This window comes from Pelmatolapia mariae, linkage group LG9 (genome assembly GCF_036321145.2).
Source record: "Pelmatolapia mariae isolate MD_Pm_ZW linkage group LG9, Pm_UMD_F_2, whole genome shotgun sequence".
NCBI lineage: Eukaryota > Metazoa > Chordata > Actinopteri > Cichliformes > Cichlidae > Pelmatolapia > Pelmatolapia mariae.
Genome location: NC_086235.1, coordinates 27,643,237 through 27,664,334, shown reverse-complemented (window position 1 = coordinate 27,664,334; position 21,098 = coordinate 27,643,237). Strand labels below are relative to the sequence as shown.

General features: G+C 41.9%; 1 protein-coding gene across 2 annotated transcripts in view; it reads right to left on the bottom strand.

The window, feature by feature from the left end:
• The window catches only part of LOC134634706 (guanine nucleotide exchange factor VAV3), a 93,997-nt gene extending 74,027 nt beyond the window's left edge, over positions 1–19,970 (bottom strand). For both annotated transcript variants that reach the window (XM_063484036.1, XM_063484038.1), the window contains exons 1-2: positions 19,531–19,970; positions 2,318–2,434 (exon numbers count right to left, since the gene is read on the bottom strand). In XM_063484036.1, the coding sequence (XP_063340106.1) occupies positions 2,318–2,434; positions 19,531–19,737 (324 nt within the window). In that variant the 5' untranslated portion in view covers positions 19,738–19,970. The remainder of the gene's footprint in view (positions 1–2,317; positions 2,435–19,530) is intronic.
• Positions 19,971–21,098: the final 1,128 nt, after the last annotated feature.

The following is a 21,098-nucleotide window of genomic DNA, read 5'->3' as shown; positions in this document are numbered from 1 at the left end:
GATTCACTCAAGAATCATCAAAGTTCTCCCTCCACCAACTGAAACCAGTGGAGAAAAATCAGGCCAAAATCAGACACCAGAATGATTCTCCAGCAGCAACACCCTGAACTTATTGTTTTCTATGTGACTCTATCAGTCTCTCACTGACAAGTTCTGCGAGCCATTAAAACTGTAACCATGCACCAAAAAAAAAGCTCTACCTCATGTACTACTTCCAAATAAATAGTAGCAGCAGGTTAATGTGGCCAGTATCAAAAAAGCAAATTCTATGTAAATCCTTCTATGTGAGAACATTTTAATTTCCTGTTTGAAAGCTTCTAACCAAATATAGTCATGTGAAATATAGTCACAGGACTCTCTACAGTATTGTAAAAACAACATCCCATGATTCAATAGCTGGTAGAACCACCTTTAGTAGCAAGAAGTTTTCTACATGAGTTTGTACATCATCCTGGAGGGAACACGACCCACTCGTTACAGCATTGCTTCAGCTCACTGAGGTTTGAGGCCATTCATTTACCAAATGTGGTGCTTATACATCATCATGGCCAGATATCGCCACTTCAGTCTCATCTGTACAAAGGATGTTGTTACAGAAGTCGTGAGGCTTGTTCAGATTTTGATTTGCAAACCTAAGCTGCGCTGCCACGTTCTTTATAGAGCGAAGAGGATTTTTCTTGGTCATCTTTCAAAGCAAGCCATCCCTGTTCGGTCTTTTTCTAACTGTGCTGTCATGAACATGAGGCTCTGACCTTATGGCGACTCTACTGGGACGTCCATTCCTGCAAAGATTGTGACACTGTGTTAACACACACAATGAGGGGTGATGATTTGGTATGAATGCTTCAGACCAACAAACTGCCAAGACCGCTTTATAGAGGTGTTCACACTCACTGATGATCAGTTAATCGAGTCCATTAGAAGCCCCCGACTGCTACTTAACCTCTTAATTCCTATGGAGTCAGTAAAGGTAGTCTTCAACAGGACTTTATACAATCCTGTGAAAACGTTCTCTTTCACATTGCTGTAGCTAGCTAACCCAGGATAAAGACTAGAAACAAAACAGCTAGCATGGATCTGCCACCAAATCTTATCTGGTTAACACAGAACTGAAGCCCTGTACAAATCTGTGTTGATCCTATTGGAAGGACAGGAGTTAACATTTGAATAGTAAAATATTAGAATGTACAATTACAAGCATAAAGCAAAAAACCCTGATATTCCTTAAAATTTGTTTGTTTCTGAGAAGCAAGGATACAGATTTGTATTTGTATTTCGCTCTACCAGGAAATAAAGAAAGAAACATGCCTCAGTCCAAATATCTTTTAATTATAACTGACTTAATGAATGGATGGCTTAATTTTCTCAGCTACTTAACGCAGTTTAGGACACCAGTTTTTAAAAAAAAAAAAGCCAGAGAGAAGATGGAGAGATCTTCATTATGTTCCAATAATTCAAAGAGAGCTGTGAAAGTGTAGCTGAAACACAGAGTTGAACTCTCTAACTAAAGGTGAGCACTGAGTGTTGTTGCTGCGCTCTTCTGAAGTACCCCATTTTAACTTTTACCTCTCAAGTGTTGCCACCTGACCAGTGAGCTTGCAGTGCTCCAGTAGTTAGTGTTTCAGAGTAACTTTTCATTCCTATCGATGTTTTTCAGTGTTTCGCTCTGACACACACACATTTTAAGCTCTGGATTTATGACCCTGTCATCTTGTAAACACATCATGTGCACCAAAATGCAGCAGCACCCTCTTTCTGCTCAAGCCTGGTATTTCTAAATCAACCTCCTGGGGACTTCCTGAGGGCTGCCGGAGAGCCGCAGACGCTTCCACAGCCCTGCGAGTGAAGACTGAGAGCCCTATCAAAGTAACGAACCGGAGGCCAGACATTTAACCCCTCGTAATGTCTGCACGCTGACTTTTTTACTTTAATGAGAGGAAGCGATTAAAGTGCTGGGTCATGTTGCTGACTTCAGCTTTAGCTCGTGATTTGGGAGTGTCAAGCAAGCCAAACTGTGGCCTCAGACTGCATTTATTAGCACCTGTGACGGGAAAACCGGTGTCTTCTAATTACACTTCAGATGCTCTCACGACGACCAAGTCTGCCTTTTAAGAAAGAAATCACTGAAAGACTAATAAAAATGTAGCTCCAAGTTCCGTGACTTAAAGACAAAGGCAAAAGTGGGTGTAACAGCACATTTGACTAATTCAGAACAGTCTTTGGGGACAGCTGGCGCACACAGCGAGGGTGGATGCAGGCTGCCGATGCCAAAGCCTCCGTCTCGTTCTTTATCGGGCCTGTAGCAGTCGTGCCTTACCTTTCCAAAGTCCCTGACGTCAAAGAGGTCAAAGGCCTCAAAGAGCTCGCTTTTCTTCATGCCGAAGACGTCGCTGCATGCTGCCAGGAAAGTCCTGATGTTCTTCAGGCACAGGAACTGTGTCGGGGAGACAGAGAGGGTTCATGTGTCAGTGGCAGGACAGTAAATTTACAGGCAGTATCGTGATGTTTCACTTTTCTTTCCAAATGGCTGCGTGTCTGTGCGCGTGTCTTTATGACATCACCGTACAGTTTCTGCTTTTTGGATAGTACTTGACAGCTTTCACTCTCGCTGTCAAATCAGGCCACACAGTTTAGGACAATGGAGGGCCGCAGCTCTGAAAGAGGGAGGAAGCTGTGCTTAAAGGCATCGCGTTTCACTAATATGATGTATCTGCTGTTGAAATAAGGCAGTGGGGTGCTGCATAATAAAGGAAAAGATAATTCAACAGAGAAAGGAGAGAAAGGCCGAGATCTTGGTTACTCCTCCCCATACAGAACATCGTCTCTGCTATCGTCATGTAAACGAAACAGAAATTTTAAGAAACGTCCTTATTATTGACTTATCAGTTGAATAGTTGGCTAACTGCACATGCCACATGTATACACTAATTATGTCATTACATTATCTGGATCTCACAGTCTAAACTGAGTCAAAACTCATTCAATTTTTCAATCTTTCGACTGTTGCATCCTGGTGTCCTCTCCGGCTGACTTCAAGGAGAGGACACATACACAAATCAGAAAGCGATGTCTCCCCGCAGTCCAAGCCCACATTCGAAACCTTGGTTTTTTTTATCCTCATCTCTTTCATGTCTTCATGCCTTCAGATCTCCATAAAGTTATGATTGTGATGTTTATCTTCAGCAAATTGCTGCACAAGCGCAAGTTAAAAGCTAAAATGCCAAGAGAAATTGGCTAAATCAAATACAATTCAAAAAGCAATACTTCAAACACAGCTCATTAACAATCACCAAACATACAAGCTGGCTGGTTATAGTTGCTGCATTTCCAAATTCAAAAGTACATTACTAACATTAATACATAGCTACATAACTCTTGTACATTTGATAACACTGGGCCCAGGCAAGTATATACTGCTGTGGTGTGTTTATGTTCAGCCTCCATTTCAGCTTTGGACAATGTGCTGCGTTAAATCAGTTTCAAAGTGGCTAAATGTTGAAAGATAGTTTGAGAAAGAGCTGAAAGACGTTACACTAGCGTTATTTATTTTTAAACTGAAGGTTTATTGTTTCCCTGGTATAAAGTTGGAAGTAAATAAGTACAAAAACTGAAGGAAACAGAAACATTTATTGGTATTGGCACTAGCTATTGGAGCCAGACAATATTTAAATATTATCAGCTAATATTCGCTATTTGCCAGTCTATCAGTATCGGCATTTATATTGTCCAATAGATTTATCTATATAAATTTATCTCTATATATATATTAGTCAGCATTAACGCAGACTGGTCCGCGTTAATGCATTAAAACGGGCTAATCCGCATTAACGAGTTAATCGCAGATCAATCCGTGTAAGGGCTTACTCGGCGTTAACACGTTAATGTGGCTTAAACGCGTTAACGGCGTCATAACAGCTAACGCGATTAACAATTAACCCATCTGAAGCGCAGACTGACTCAAAATCCCTGAAATGTCTCTGTCAACGTATTTCTGGTAGTTTGTCCAAAGTTTGAGTTGGAATGGGTTGAGTGCGTTAAAAATTTTAATCGCGTTAATCGTGACGTTAATGCATTTAAGCCGCATTTAAGCCACATTAACATCGCATTAACAACGCTGCATTAACGCTGACAGCCCTATACATATATATATATATGATACATATTTTGTCCACTAGAGGGCAATTTCCCAGTTGGCAACATGTGTTTGGAACGCCACAAATACAACAACCAGTTGATATAAACAGAGTCAGATAGAATGTGAACAAGTAAATAACCGTACATAGTAAATGTTAGGGAAATCTGTTTATGTAACATGTGTATGGAAAAGAATTATTGGCTCATATATCGAAATATCACATTGTAAAATCACCAAACATCGGTATTGTTCTTAAAAATCCTATATCTGTTGGGCTCTACTAGGTATCGACAAAGTGTTGTTTTAAACATCATCACTGGTAGGCGTAACAGACATCTGTAACATCTGACGCCATTGTTTCATGGTTGTGTTGCCAACAGGGAGACTGTAGAGTGCCCTCTTGTGGACAAATTATGCAAAATCAACACTAGTTAGATCGATGAAGGGTGTTTCTCCCATCTCTTTTTTACCCTTTTGTTTATTGAATATTACAGTCTGACAATGACAGATTAGCAAATAGCTGATTTGGTCTGACCACAGACTAAATGTGAATACTCTAAAGCTACTTTCAGCTGCTCTTTTATTCACAAGGTGTACCCATAGCGTGTTTGATTTGGCTCTTCCTGATGCAGCCTAACTGAGATTTGTCTCTTCCGAGGACCAAACTGAGGATCTGAGGATTTCACCTCAAAATCTGCCACTATATTAATTTTTCTGGTGAGCACAGACGTCTATTTTCCATACTAGGCAATGAGGTTATTAGCAGGCAAGCAGCACAATGCAAATACACTAATGAAGATGAAAAGAAACTCTTTCTGAGCCTTAGAGCTTAATTACAGCTGAGGGTGCGCGTTGACACATGAAAATTGAATCAAATGATCAATAAGTAACTCTACTAATAAACAAGGTCATTTACTGAGCATGCAAGTGTGTTTTGCTTCATCTGCAGCTTAAAACTTTTGCTAATGATCTTAATGGAGTTCAGTCCAGAAACTGTTTATCCATATTATGCGGAACCACTGAAAAACACGGGTGGGGGGATAAGGTCTAAAGTATTAAGTAAAAGACGTTTAACACTGTTTTCGTAGAACTGCTGGCACTAAGTGAGTGAAGGGGGGTGATGTCAACACACAGGGCTTAACCAGCATGCAGCATCCGCGACTTAGCCTTCCTGTAGTTAATACAGGATGGAAGACAAAAAAAGAATGCTGATGTAAGAAATGTTTCCGAAAGTTCTGATTTTGTACTGGTTTTGGCCACACCACTATGCACCAAATTGCCGGGAACACGTTTTTGTTTGTTTGTTTGTTTTACATCCGAGCATTATTAGACGTGTTACGTGACAAAATGACACTTACATGATGGAACTATCAGTAAATCAATACTTACACGTCAGGTACAAAGACAACACAATATCACAGCCAACACAGAGTCACAACAGGAACGGCTGTGTGGTTTCGGCTTGTGCATTTGAGCAGTGACGACTTATGGTCAAACCAGGACAAAGGGATCAGAGTCTACAATGAATGTAGACAACTGAAAGCACTGCGCTGCTGTGTATATATCAGCAGCTGAAGAAGTAAGATAGACTAACTTCATTGCCCATCAGCACTGTCAGCTTTGTAAAATGTCTGAAAAATCTCAGGAGCATCTGAATTAGGGGCAGAAACACTCGGTTGCTTTAGGTGACAGCCATGTTTAATTGCGTGGAAGCATTTTAGGAGAAAAACAGCCTTTTTTTTTAAAGGCCACGATCTTTCCATAGGTCCTTTTTTTAGATTTGAGTATCTTAAAGGAGACTGTCTTCTTCTTTTTCTTCTTGGGTAACAGGTTCGCAGGAAACAGATTTCATTCGCTGTTTCCTGTTTGCTAAACAGACCACATATATGAGTCCATACCTTTAGGCCTGACTGCAATCATGTATGGCAACTTTTGGTAAACTAATTGAGTCAGTGTCGCCTCAGAAAACTAGGAGCATGGGAAAGGATGCAAAGCAGCCCAGAGTTACTCTGTTATGCGTGACACACCTTCCCTCTCATGGTACGACGCAGAATCAGATTTGTCTGTGCGGAGCATGTCCATGCATCAAATATAAAATGCCTCTCTGCCACAATTGAATTACACTTTACAGATGGCTTCACAAGAGAGAGAAAAGCCCCCAGCCAGCGAGCTCCAGATAAGAGTAGAGCAGCAAGCGAGCACTGAGTGAATAATATTGAATGTTTACACTTGTACACATCACTTTCTTTTATCAGACAAGCACATCTTGTCTGCCTGGAGTCTCTGGAGAGTCCCAAAGGACCTCACTATATTATCTAAGGGAAGCAGCTTCACAGAGGACATGCTATATGAAAGACAGCTTCTCTACTGCACTGAGCCGAAGACAGCAAAGAGGGAATTGTATTAACAAGACTGGAGCAGGATGAGGCAACCGCTAACTGTTCCACTGGCAGCTTTTGTTCTGCATTAGTGACTCTCTGGGGCACAAGAATCGAAGGGCCTTATGTGTAAGTGTGTGCATGCGTGTGTGCGTGTGTGTGCGTACATATGAATCCAGACTCCATGTCCAGGCCAATGAGAGAGTGAGTTCTAAAAGAAAATTTCAAAAAATCTGAATTTGCCATTAAGAGAAAGTCTAATATTCACCAGTCAGCCATAACATTAAGACCACTGTCAGGTGGGGTGAATAAATTCAGTCATGTTTCAGTGCAATCTTCTGCTGGGAAACCTTTAGTTACAGCATTCACGCAGATGTTAACATGACGAGTCGACCCACTTAAACCTTAGAGACCAAGAACATCAACCAATGGAATTTCCCAATGGCAGCAGCCTCATCCAGCAAGCACAAGGAGAGATTGTGCCTTGCCATAACGTCAAAACAGCTCAAAAAACAGACTTGAGAGCTGAAGACAATGGCATGGCCAAAATCCCTAATGTGAGAAAAGATTCACAAATCAGCAGCTCAACCCATGAAGTCCAAAAAAACTTAGAGCTTCAGAATATCCCAGTTTAATGTGGTTTTAGCATCTGTGGCTAACCCACACGCAAGCTAACATTAGCTTGCCGGTGGAAGCTAAGTGCGTAGAGAAGATGAACTAAAAAGATGTTTTAGAAAGATCGAAGAATTAAATAGTTTAAGTAAACAGAGTCCCCTGAGATTACAGACTTCCTTTACTACTACACTCACTGGGGATCGATCCTCTTGCTGGAAAGCTAGATCGTTGCTACATCTAGACCGTAAAAGTCTCTGAAAACCTTTACCGCAACCTACAGCGTAAACTATGTGCAATGTAACTACACATCAGGTCGATACAGTCCGCAACTATCATCAATGGCCTGTTCGCTCGTGACTTAACAATTGTCACTAGTCTGTCTTGCATCAATTGAGGTAATGTACAAAGTGAAAAACCTTGAGGGAGAAATATGTTCGCCTCTAAAAAATCTGACTACAACAAAGGCTTTTTAAAAATCCCAGCAGGTTGATTGTTTCTTTTGGCTGGTACTGCATATAAAACACCAGGACAGGAGTACAAGGTAATTAACACATAATGCACTGCCAAAAGATTAAAGCAACGATGTCGACCACTTACGTAGGTTACGTTCTAGGCTCTACAAAGATTTCCTGTTGAAGTCTAAATAAGGCCTCGTTCGAAGTTTGTACTTTGTCTTATTTATTTGATCCTTTCCTTTTATGTCTTTCCTTTTCCCACAGACCCCAACTAAGCCTGGTTGAACTGAAAACGTCTTTGAAATGCTGTTAAAACAGGGTTAACATTTGCAGTATCTTTGGGGTTTTACGTCTTTCACATCCAGTCCCAAAAACAGATTTTACTCTATTTTGCAAGTAAAACTTATGACGTGACGTTGTGACGCGGTGTCCCCTGCAGCGACCCTTATCAAACGCTTGTTTTTGTCATGTATTTACGAAATAGGACGAGCAGTAGCTTTATTTAAAAGCCTTCAATTCAAATATGTTCCTACTGAAACTGCACAGCATCCAAGGCAGATGCATCCAACGATGTTCACGCACCTATTTCTGTACTTCAGTGAAAACAGCAAACAGCTTCATTGTGGAGAACAAGGAATTAAAGACAGATTAGGCTGTGAAGTCTCAGCAGGAAGCTCCAAACACGCGCCAGTTAGGTTTGGATAAAATGCATAGTTTATACAGTACAAGATTGATGTATGGAGGGCTTAAAATCTTACAAGTGCATTTCATTTCTGAGACCAACCATGTGGAATATGAGTCAAAGAGAAAAAATCCTGTATATCAATGTAGTGTTTTTGATATGTCCCTGTATCCACAGTAAGGATCCAGTTTCTGCTCATGTATTCCTTGATACAAGCCTAAGCTCCATAGCAACAAGCCGGAGCCTTTTATGGGCCCTGTGTGGATTGTGTTGCTTAATGAAATCCTGGTCTCATTCTCTCATAGATATACACAATGAAATACAGCCAGACGTTTGGCCATCGCCCCACATAAACCTTGTTTATGATCAATTAATTACAAAGCATCTTTTGCAGAGGGACCCAAAGCTTTGTGCAAAGAATCCAAATTCTCAGGTAAGAGCTCCCCAAATGTCATCTGCTTGCTGACAGCAAAATGGGACAGCAAACAGGAAACCATGAAATGTAGAGGAGATATATACATTAGGTGTATTTTGTTTGACTGTCTTGCCACTTTCCATCACTCAGATATTGTATCCGGTGTGAATTACATCATGTGCGCAGGCCTGATCTGTGGAGCTCTTTTGCCAAGACTCTTAAGTCATAACCGGTGGGTGAGATATCACTATCCAAGCGCTCGGGTCACATCCATGTCATGTAGGAGCTTTTGTCAGCTGTGTAACCAGGAAACGGGAGGTGGGAGGCAGGCAGAGGTCTGCTGACACTGTCAAAAACACTCCTTTCTCTCTCCGCCTGGGCTTGGGATCATCACAACAGGCAGCCTAGCCAGCCAGACGCTCATCATCTTACTCATCCTAACAGAATATTATCAGCGAGTATTCAGCAGCTTTTCTTTCTGGTGTAAAGCAGTAACCCCGTTTTTTAAAGTGCACTAAAACTGCACAGCTTTCGTTTTACAATAAAATTCAACGCAGTGTCTCAGTCCCCATTACTCTCCCATTCACTCGTGACTCTGAATATTCCCTGCTAGTTAACGACAACTTCTTTACCACCTCTTTATCAACAGCTTTTTTTTTTTTTTTCATATGTGACTAGGCTCATTGGTTCCCACTCCCTTTGGACGTGGCGAGCTTTAAAAGTCATCTGTGTGTCCAGGAGCTCTATGTGGTGCTCCAGCTAATCCTTCCATTCAGTATGCGGAGTAATTGTCAGGGACAAGCATTATGGTATCAACGAGAGTGAGAGAAAATGAGAATGTGCAGGTTTTTCCCAGCTGAATGACTCAAGCTAAAAGCTCATTTTGAATTAAGAATGGAAAAGTGTGTAATTTAAAAGGGGTAATTTATGATGGCAGAAACATGAAAATTCATCACCTTTGTCATTATTCATCACTCAGTCGATGATGGTTGGTCACGGGCAGATGGTCCATGTTCCCGTCGCCTAGGTAACCCGCTAATGTTTTTACCACCCTGTCATATCTAATCAACTACATCCTTCGCTCTCATTGGTAGTCACTTCACTCCCTTCCCTCAAAGTTGAAAAAAGTTTATCTGGTAAAATAAATTGTTAAACGTTCGTGAATGTCATTGGTTTTCCATGGTCTCTGATCACCACATCACTTTATTGACACCCTCGTCACTCTACAGGTTCTTTCAGCTGATTGTTTAGGATCATTGATCTGATCAGCCTGAATCACAGATGCAGCAGGCAGTTATTTTCAATGCAGATGTTCTGCACCATATACAACCTTCCTAACAGCAAAAATATACAGAAAAATTAGGTGCATGTGTCATAAACGGCCAAAGAGCCGTTTACGAGAAAACGTTGTCATGCTAACGTTCTAAGCCAAATACAGATTAATGTTTCATTGTAAATATACAGAATAATAAGCATCACTAATTCAAACCTCAGTCACACTAGAGTAAAAATAGGTCCACAACCACCCAGGAAGCTACAAAAGAAATCAGTGGTTGGCTGATGATTTACTTTTCTTCACATTTCAGCACCTGATTACAAGTAGTTGCAGCAAACAGAGGTGGAGCGTGCAACACACTCGTCTGGATGACCAGTTTCAACTGCAAGGTGATTGCACAGGTCGCTTTGTGGGAGGTAATCTATTTCCAAACAATCACGGTCCAATTTTGACATACTGTAAAGACTCTCAGAGGGACTGGCAAAGGTTTGCAAGCAACTGCAAACCGTCGAATTTATAAATACAGGCTTTAATTTTTGGATTATTCACAGTTAATTGCTGCTTTATGTAATTGTCAACCCATTCAATAACAAACTCATATCAGACTGACTCCATCTTATTGCCCTTTTACCACCAAAGTCATTCTGCAGACTGCAAGTGGTCTCCAAGTGGTTGCAGACCTTGATCCTGTCTTTGATTCAAAGACAGTGAGATCGAAAATTCATTGTATTTGATCGCAATAACCGAGTTTGTGCCACAGACGGTCCGTAACTGTAACTCCACTCTTTGCTGTAGTGTTATTGTAGTATTAAAGAACTGCAAGACTTTTTGAGTTGGTACTAAACAGTCAACCAAGATTATGAAACAAATGGTTGATGCCCTCTTTGGATTTTGTGCAACTAAACAACAAATGATTCAAGCTTAAGTCCACAAGTCTTTAATTTTTATAAGAGGTGCTCCAAACCACACAATTACATTAAAGTTTCCTAAAAATAAAGGGCGGAACGATCAGTATCAAATATCATCATGTTGCCCGGGCAGAGTTTTGAAATTCATGTATGTAAATGTCATCAGCGTCACCTGATGACATTTACATACATGAAGGTGAATGGCGCCCTAAACTGCACGCTCAGCTCCCCCGATACTTAAAGTGAGAAATCACAGGAAGAAGTGAAGATGACAGGAAGTCTTTCTCGTGACATTTCTGACATTTTGAAGAGCTTTGATTTCCCCATCCACACAAAAGAGCCAGGCGCAGGCTTACAGTACAGCTCCCCGAGCCTCTCTGTGGCAACAAAGAGGCAAAAGGGGAAAAACCCTGCTACCTCCCCCACAACACCAGTACGTGACTCGGAAGCCATTTTCCATTAAATCCTGGTTTTAACCCAGATGACCCCCACATGTACACAAAGCCCTGCCCCCACCCCTGACGATAAGGCGAGTGAATTAGTGTTACTGTGTGAGATATGAACCCTCGTGGCTGCGGCAACGCAGGTCAAGCAGTTTCAACTCAACTGTGACCGTCTCGGCAGGATTAAAAGGAGTCAGGGTTGTGGAGAGTGGAGAGTTGAATGTCATATAAACTGTGTCAAGCGCTAAATAAAACGTACACACTGAATGAGCAAACACTGAAGCGTGAATGGTGAGCAGACAGCATCCCTCCTCCTTCTCCTCCTCTTTCCTCCTCTCCCTTATTTTCTGCCTCTTGGAAGATTGTGTTCAAAAATGTGAACAACTCTGCCGTGTTACTTGACAGAGCCAGGTCAATGGCTGTCTGACCCGTGCGTGTGCACGCGTGTGTGTCGCTGCCCATTCAGGCGAGTGGGGTTTGACTGATATGGGTTTGTGCAGGGCCTATTTTTGGAACCACGCTGTGAAAAGACGCACATTTAGAAGGATAAACTGAACGTTTGTCTGTTTCCACCTTGCACAAAGGTTTATTTCTGGCAAATTAGAGCCGTTAATTCGACCTTTCAGGCCTTTAATTGACCTTGTCCCTTGTCCTCATCACCTGCATGTGCTGTGTTATACATGTATTGAGTCACAACAGCTCCTAATCTATTTCAGGGACTCTCCCCCTCTCTGTCTCCATTACACAAATGCGGACATTCCCATTTCCGACAGACAACGGCCATCCATCACCTCCGCACTGTCAGCACAGGGCACCTTACACATTACTGTCCCTGCAGGAAAAGACAATAATCTCGTGAACTGCAGAGGGCTTTTCTATTCCGGGTCCATACGCTTGTACGAAAATGTATCTCCCTCATGTGCACAAAAGATATATGCAGCTCCATTCATTTCCACCCATCTCTCCCAGCTCCAGGCTTCCTACAACAGTAAACCTGTCAGTAAAAGGTTATGAGCGTGGTTGGTGGTTGTACGCTGGTATCATCAATGTGTACATCTGCAGCTCCCGACTATCTTCCAGATAGTATCCTGACATTTCCGAGCTTGGAAAAAAGGTAAAACTGCAGTTGTTGTCTGCTAATGCGCCTCTTGAAATGTTCATAATCATACTGTACGCTGAGGGTCTCCTTGAAAACTGAATGTCACTTGTGATGATGATTGTTTGCCAGTAAAGACAACAGACAGTATTGACTTTCTTAAAGCTCTCAGAGCACTCAACAGTGATTAACTGAATCCAAAGCACCACAACTGAGTAACATAATAAATATTGATTGCAAGTACATTCTCCACCAGCGAATAGCTCCTAATAAAATCAGCATATACATTACCTATAGTTTTAACGTGCACTGGAGCGTAGCCTTTACCGGTTGGCTGTGGTTCGGCTTGTTACCTTGGTGACAGTAAGAAAGGTCAGTTTGCTCTGTGCACAAGTGCGATGCAACGCAATGGCGTCTTTGCAAATGTCTACATCCATGTCACTGTACATAAAGCCGCACATGTACGTGCACGTCATCGGGGTGACACGCTGGAACAAACTAGCGCGACTGCACCGGAATTGTAAATGGAAGGCCGTGGAGCCTTGCAACAACGTGGCGTGCATGAGTGCAGTAATGTGGTGTTTACACTCTGACAGGTGCAATCTTTGCTTCAAAATGAACCAACGAGGGCAGCCGAGCTCCAACAGCTCAGATGGAGTCATCATGGGACTCATGAGCTGTCTCTGAACCCTTGCATACTGCATACTAATAGCATGTGCTTAGTGGCGTGTGCAAAATTAGCATGCAACGTGGACTCACAGGTGTGAGTGCGCATACAATAAGGATGAGAATATTAAGTATTAAGGACGGTCACTGGTGCTGATTTTCTGCATAACAATAGAAAAAAGCAGAAAAGCAGCAAAAGTACGCTGCAGTGCAAAACCTTTACAATTTAATGAGATATGATACCAGAGAAGCAAAGTGACGTCACTGGAAGCTAGCTGAGAAGGTTAAATCCATTCAGATATGAAACTCACACTTTCTGATTCTATGTATAAAACTCCACAAACCTCATTGTGCTTGAAAAGCAAGAAGACTCAACTTCAGTTTCTTACTTCCACAAAAACATTAGAAGTTCTTTTCAGACTTGTTATAACAAGAAAAGCACACTTCGTAGTGTCCATAGAATCCACAGAGCAGGTCTTTGTGAGATGCGAGTCTGTGACGTACAAATAAAGCATTGAATCTAACAGCTTTTCTTTTTAACATTTTGTGATATGCTGAGTATCGCAACAGCACATATTGTAATTTATAACCTTTTCTTTACTGGAAATTATGTCCTCAGAGTTCAGTTTTGTCAATATCTGTCTGATGTACAATATTGGTGTCAAAAAAGATAAAATTGTCAAGCACACATACACAACACTGTCACTAAAACCTGCCATAAATGTTGTCATAAGGCAGAGTTAGTCTGCTATCGATCTGATATCAATAATCTGTTGATCTGATATCAGTCCGATGTCACACTATTGTCAGTGAGTTTTTTTGTTCTATTTTTACTCGTGTGACTGAGCCATTAGCTTGCTCTGAATTAGGACAAAGCTTTGTCGAGGTAAGCAGTCCAGCCTTGGTTTTTCGGTTAAGACGGTTTAAGTTTGCTTGGCTAGCATTATCTCAGGATTGCGGTGCATAAGATTAGCCCTTTTCTTCATAGTATTTTCACAGTAAAATATCAATATTTGGTGTCTCTGTATCAATATAAGGTCACTATGTGAAATATCACTATACTGTGCTGTCTCCATTTTCCCCCCATCATTCCTGTCTATACCCTTGCTTTTTATAAAAAACTACATTAGATATTCCATTCACTAAGCTTTATTCCTCTATAAATACATTGTAATTGCACTCTGATACTTCACACCAAGCCCTCAACTTTGCTACTCGAAACAGTCGTGCAAATGCAAATTTAGATGCTGACATCTGAGGCACCTTCTTACACGTCTTTAAACAGGATCGCAATCTGTTGTGTAGATGCAGGTCCCCTTTGCTCAGCTTATATGACTTGCTTCATTGCACAGGCACTGAAAAGAAAATGAAGACATCCTCTCTCTGTCTTTCTCATTCTCCCACTCAAATCTCTGTATCTGACTTTTGTCTCTGCAACTGAAGTGCGAGCCTCTGAGTCTTTGAAGCCTGCTGTACACAGAGCTCACTGTGGGAAAGTGGCTTCTTTGCTTTGCATCACAGAACTTTGGTCTGAGTCCAATAAAATATACATATGTGCCATGTATAATGTATAATACCATTCTCTAAGCGTACCATGTGTACAAGACCTTTAAAGAGTCATATCCAGGTCAGGTGAAACCACACACCTGTCAAAATGTATTATGGAAAATGATCAAAAATAAATACATTTGCTGTTTATTAGTTGTTTTAAAGAGTATAATGGATAGATTACATCACACTAGTCTGCATCGCATTAATAGAATTCATAAATGTGTTAATCGGGTCTTCACTGGTATCTGCGCAAAAATTAAGAAAGCATCCTCTGTTGCTTTTTTTGACAGTTAATCAGCTTCAGTGCTCTCTGAAAACCTCTCTGCTGTTTGAGGTGTGTTAAAATTAGACCAGACTGTCATTCACACGCCGTCATTCTCTCAGTTTCGCTTTCCAAATATGAAGACTCGGCCTTGACATCTTTGAAGACAATTCTATAAAGAACAATTCTTTTTTTTCTTCTTCTTCTTTCGTGCACTGTGTAGAGAGAAGTGGCTTTTCTCTTAATTGCGTTCTTTGGTCTGAGCTTGATCGAGGGCATGTTTAGTTTCACTTCCTTCCTCTATTCCATTTCCTGATTTCCTGTGCACGTTGAGGCTCACGGCCGGTCTGACTGACAGACTTTTAGCAGCTGGTTGGTTTTGCGGCAGTGTTCTCACTCTGAAGCTGCAGTTTAAAATCCTGTGTCATGGAACGCAACAGCAGGCTAGACAAGTTTGGGGCACAAGGGCAGATTTCAACTTCAATCAAATTATATAATTATATGCTTTTAAACCCATGCTTTTAAACCTATGCTTTTAAACCCAACAATTTCATGGCGTTCTTTGCAAATTCACAGCCAGTCACTGGTTGTCCTTTACCCTATCCTTTCACTATTGTGTTTTTAGTACATTCTGTGACAGACACTCAGACAAATGCAACCAGCTCACACAGGGAGGGTTTGCTGGTTGCACCATGACAAGCAATCCACGGTTCCTCTTAAAGCTAAAGCCTGAATTCCACTGAGTCAAAAACAACTACTGATTATGTGGTCTTTGTTGGGTAGAAAACCAGAATGCTGCTTTGGCTGTGGTTGAGCTGTGTCTAGACTACAATTATGGTCGTCCCTGCAATGTAAAAGCTCTGATCAAAATGGGTCAAAATCTTGCTTTATATTGACACTAGGTCCTGATACTGATATACTGATGCTAGGTAAAAGCAAATGCCGTGCCGTTTGCACAATTCCAGACACATAAACAGACGAATGTCTACTTAACCAATCTTTGTTCATTGTACTGACATCTTTTTTTTTCCTTTCACCAAAGGGCAACCTCTTAGTTTGAAAAATGATGCCTACACACCAGTGCCAAAACATAAACTGCAGTTTTCTAGAAGGCTTAAAAACAAGTCATCCCCCACAGACTCTTCCATTGCCCAACGTCACTTAAGAAATAAGCATGTTTACTCTCTGTTTGAACAACTTCCCTTTAATGACAACTGCAGCAGAGGTGCATTTTTACATACCTCATTTATTTACATTGTATTGAAGCCTAAATACATGAGACATCAGCCGCTAAGACAACAGTTGTCTTCAAAGCTTCACCTTAGCTAACTGGAGTCAGTGAACTAGACCTCGTAATCGTGTTTGTGGTGTTGGCACCGTCTCTGGAATTTTTACGCAATTACCTGATAAAAAAATATTCTTTGCTGTCCAGTTGGTAGCAATAGACCACCTAAGAGGTTGATAACATGCATATATGACTGTGTTCCCTATAACTGATGGATGCACTTTGCTAACCAAGTAAGCATTAGCGTAACTTAGCCCTCCAACTTCTTAGCCAAATATGGCCACTTCAGGCTCCAAAAACCAAGAGCAACAGAAAAAAGGCTAAACCCAAGGTTTTATAAAAGTAGCCTTCACCAGAAAAAAAGCTACACTACACATCAACTCATTTCATTAGTATGAGTTGAGAATCCCCAATAGATTGTTGTCCCTCCCTAAGTCTGCCAGAAATTTCTTTCTATTAAAAGGACGTTTTTCCTTCCCACTGTTGCCAAATGCTTGATCATAGTCGTCTGATTGCTGCTGTTTTCTCTGCATTATTGTAAGATCTTGGTCAACTATTGTTGTTATTTGGCACTATATAATAAAAAATATACAGACATCAGGTACTGTATTTGATCATTTCACAGCTTTTTCATCCAACATCCGAGTGACCTACTGGGTCTTTGATGGCCTGACACGGTTCATTTCCTAACAGAAATGAAACACAATATAGACCTTACAAATAACCTAAACACAATTAATGGTGCAGAAAGAGACGCAGCCCTTCCTGATTTCAACATCACGCACATGAGCTCTCCAGAGATTCTGAAGCATCATACATTAATTAAAGCAGCCAACCTCAACGCAGCAGGCTAGCCCTGCAGGTCCCATTATGTCCTCTGAGATGCCTCTGTGGAGGCTAGACAGGCCCTTTGTAGCCCTGTCCTACCACTGCCTTTGTCTTTCCCTCTCGTAGGTCCCATGGGTGAGGCCACAGTGGCGTCCCATGTGTTATTATTGGCCAATGATAAAGTAGCTGCCACGGTCCTCATGAATTATGCAGGGTGAAAAAGGGAAGCAGCTCCACCCTCAGTTTCATAAATTTAACTTAGAGGAGACAGAGGGAGGAAAGTTGTAGGGGGGCTTCTGTCACCCTTTTTTTTTTTTTACGATTATGTGCATGTAGGAGGAGTTGGGGGTGTTTATATCCAGCCTCATGTGGTGTGAATGTGCTTGAAAGGAAAAGCTATGAGTTATGGTTTTACTGACATGCCAGCCTGAGAACAAATACTCGCTACTCATAGTAATACTTTGTAAGCAGAACCAAAGCTTAGAGTACCTGAACCTATAAAGAGGTCATAAAGGTGTATAACTGCTGCTATGATCTCGTAGATATTCTGTTCAGCCAATGGGAAGTAATGCACTTCACACCCTAGTGTATACTGCAAAAAGCAAAAGGTGAACTACAATATGTGTGTTGCGTTAGCAATTACAACAAAATAACGCCCACCTAGAAACCTCAGACTTAACAGAGAAAGCTATTTCACACTGTTTAACTTGAATTTGGGAAATACAAAAACACAGTGGCAACATCACCAAATGGACTTTGTAAACGTATGGGATCGTGCTCAAGCCTACTACTAATGCTAATTTGCCTTTGAGTGTGGCTTCATCACTGACTCGGTTTGTGTAAGCCATCCAACCGTGCATAAAACACAGTCTGTCTATAAATAACCTAGTCTAGGCCGGGCCAGGCCGGGCACTGAGCGTAAATGCAGTTCATAACCTTTCCACACACAGCATGTCATTATGTCACGGCTGACAGACAACACTCAACTATTGATAACTCTTAGAGCAGTGACATTGATTCAAACGTAACATCTGCCAGTAAATGGACTAATAGGCTTCTCTTACAGCCCCGATCAGGTTTTGACTGAACTGACTGTGTAAGCAGATCCTTGAAAAGGATTATTTCCACTGCCCCTGATAACATTAAAATCTTCTAGGCTTTCTTAAAACGTCCACTTGACCCGGACGCAGAGCTCAAACAGCGGGTTCCCAATTCAATTGTGAACGAGCGGTAACTGCATATCATATCGACTGTGCTTTTTTTCCAGGAAACAAGCCTAATCCCCTCCTCTCCATCAGACGTGCAGTACATCACGGTACAGATATCATACCTTAATCACCTGTTTGGAGTGGATGAGAGCATTAGAGCATCGATTACAGGTAACACACGGTAATATGTGTGCACGGCTGTGTGTGTTATTCAGGCAGTTTAATACTCCTACAACAGGCCTGCAGACTCAGTAGGTGAGTGGCTATGTCGCTGTGTGTGCTGTCACCACGCCAGACGCCCAGATTCACTGTTATGAAGGTGAATATTAATCTGGTCCTGGTTCAAGCTGTCCTGTCATTGAAGCAGATGGTACCAAAATAAAAGTAGAGTCACATGGCCACATCTATCTGTCTATCTATCTATCCCATAAAATAAAGACAAAGGAGATTATATGGTTGCCTTTGTTAACTCTTACTCTTCCTTGGGCAAGCCAAACAAGCCATTTTTGCTTGGTTTCTCTTTTCTTTTCTTTTTTTAAAGCACTGCACTCCTATCTATCATCGTGAATCATCTTTTCTTTAAAACAAAAAAAAAATCTCCAATTAGCATCGTTTACAAGAAAACTTAACGGCTTAATCTTATGCCCTGTGTACAAACATCATGTACAAAGGGCCTGCTGAAGAGCCCATGTTTATTTTTTGCCCTGTCTCGTGTACAGCAACCACCAACCACCAGCTACTAAGTGAAGTGACAGAATTTGAGAAAGTCAGCTTGTGGTCGTTTTCGCTCACGCTACAACTTTCATGCAGCGCAAAGTTGGCTACCAAAGTCCGTCCATTTTTTCCTATATTTTAGCGATTTCCCCTCCGTCTGTCAAACCTGTTCACTCCGTAAAACAGCGAATATGAGCTCTCTGAAATGGAAAGAAGCACGTTTTTTTCTTCGGCATACGTTTCGCACACGGACAAGGCCCTCAAGTTGACGACACGGCAACAAACGTGAGCTGACACCGTCGCTTTTGTGCCGCTTTCCGCCGCCGAACCTCACAGTTTGGGGATCGGCGGCAACCAAGATCTTTGGAAAAGTTCGACATTTGTTGAAACCGTGCCTTTATTTGTGAACCACGTTGTGCCGAATTACACATGAAGGCTCTGCAGTCGAGTTAAGATTTGGTGGTGTTGTAGCAGGAGACCAATTTTTACCGAAAAGCAGTGAAACTTTAAAGACGCTCAGTTCTAACGGAGTCTGGCTCTCTCTACCGGGGCCAAGTTTCGGCGACGAAAGGGAGGAACGCACAATAGGGGGTGTCTGCAGTCCGCTTCTTACCTGTGACATTTGCGGCCGGAGGTTGATCTCCTTCAGGTTGATGGTCTGGGGTCTGAGGTTGTTGAGCAGATGGCACAGGAGGACTCCATCCCGGAGGGTTTGAGCCAAGTCAAATACCTGAGCAGAGTCCCACGTAACCCGGTGGTTAGCTGGGAGCACCTTGCAGTTTATCAGCCACAGCGCGCATTGCCTCCAGTACTCCATCATTATGGTGACTTCGGCCGGGAGAGCTTCAGGAGGTTTCTTTAAATGAAACTAATGACTGTTGGGTGGTGTCTTACGCGTTAGCCTAAATCGTATCCATGCTACATGCTACAACTCTAAAAAACCGATGAAAGCTGAGGAGGACCGCTGCACAGGGTGGCGGAGATTCAGGCGACTGCTCCAGGGATGACAGTCCGACACAGTGAGAGAGGCTGTGGATGGAGCGCACCCTGCACCCTTCCTATCTCTCTCTCTCTCCCTCCCTCGCTCCCTCTCTCACTCACTCACGCTCTCTCTCTCTCTCCATCTCTCTATGACTCTCTTCCCTCCCCCTCACCCAGCTCTTCACCTCTTCCGCTTGCCACCCATAGGCTCGTGGAGATGCGTCTATTGCAATGCAAGACATAACCACATAAAGCATACAGTCACACTTACACTAAATACACACAGGCGCTAAAGCATTTTAAACTCCTGTTCACCGTCAAGTATCAGAACTACATCAAGTCCAAGGTCTGCAAATATCCCAGCTGCACAGACAGAGTAATGGGAGGTGCTGCTTAAATGCTTTAATGATTACACACACTAAATGAATATCTGCGTGAGATACGGAACCCACTTTCATTCCACTTAGCACACATGCATTTTTACTTCCCATAAAATGTGATATTATTTAAATACTTTTTTTGTTTAATATCTCTTTGTACCCTCTTTTAAGATAAGCCACAATGAAGTGTTTTACAGCAGTTATATCTGTTGCATTAAGTATGTGGTGTACTACTATGTGGTGCGCCCCTCCTGATCCTTTCCCATCACCTTCCACGTCAGGACAGTATTGAACTGAAGCATTTTGTCTGCATGTGTCTGCTTTGTATTTTCTGCAGTCAAGGGTGGCCACACGCTCCTGTTCAGTGATGCATCGAGGGCGTTTGAAGAAGAAATCCTGCATGAGTGAATGCACAAGAAGGCAGATGTGCCTTATTTGCTGATGTTCAATATGCTGGAGACACGCTGCGCACTCAACTTTTAACCAGGAAGACTTCAACAGCGCTGCCGCTGATTTGTCAGATGTAGGAAAGGAGAACTCACGCTTTTTGTCCGACTTTGTCATCCTGGAAAGTATTTTCTTATTTCTTTGTTATTTATTCCTTATCAGATAAAACCATTCCAGGAACATGAATTATTATGGAACCTGCATTACCTGATTATGGAACAAATACTTCTGTTTTTGCATCTACTTCCATCCTAATAAAGCTTCAAATAGTCACTAAATAAACACTATAAACAACTGGACAACCCAGTGATCTTTACCATAAAACAGTACAGATTGGCTTGCTTTTAGAGTTCATGTTTAATGATCATTTTGA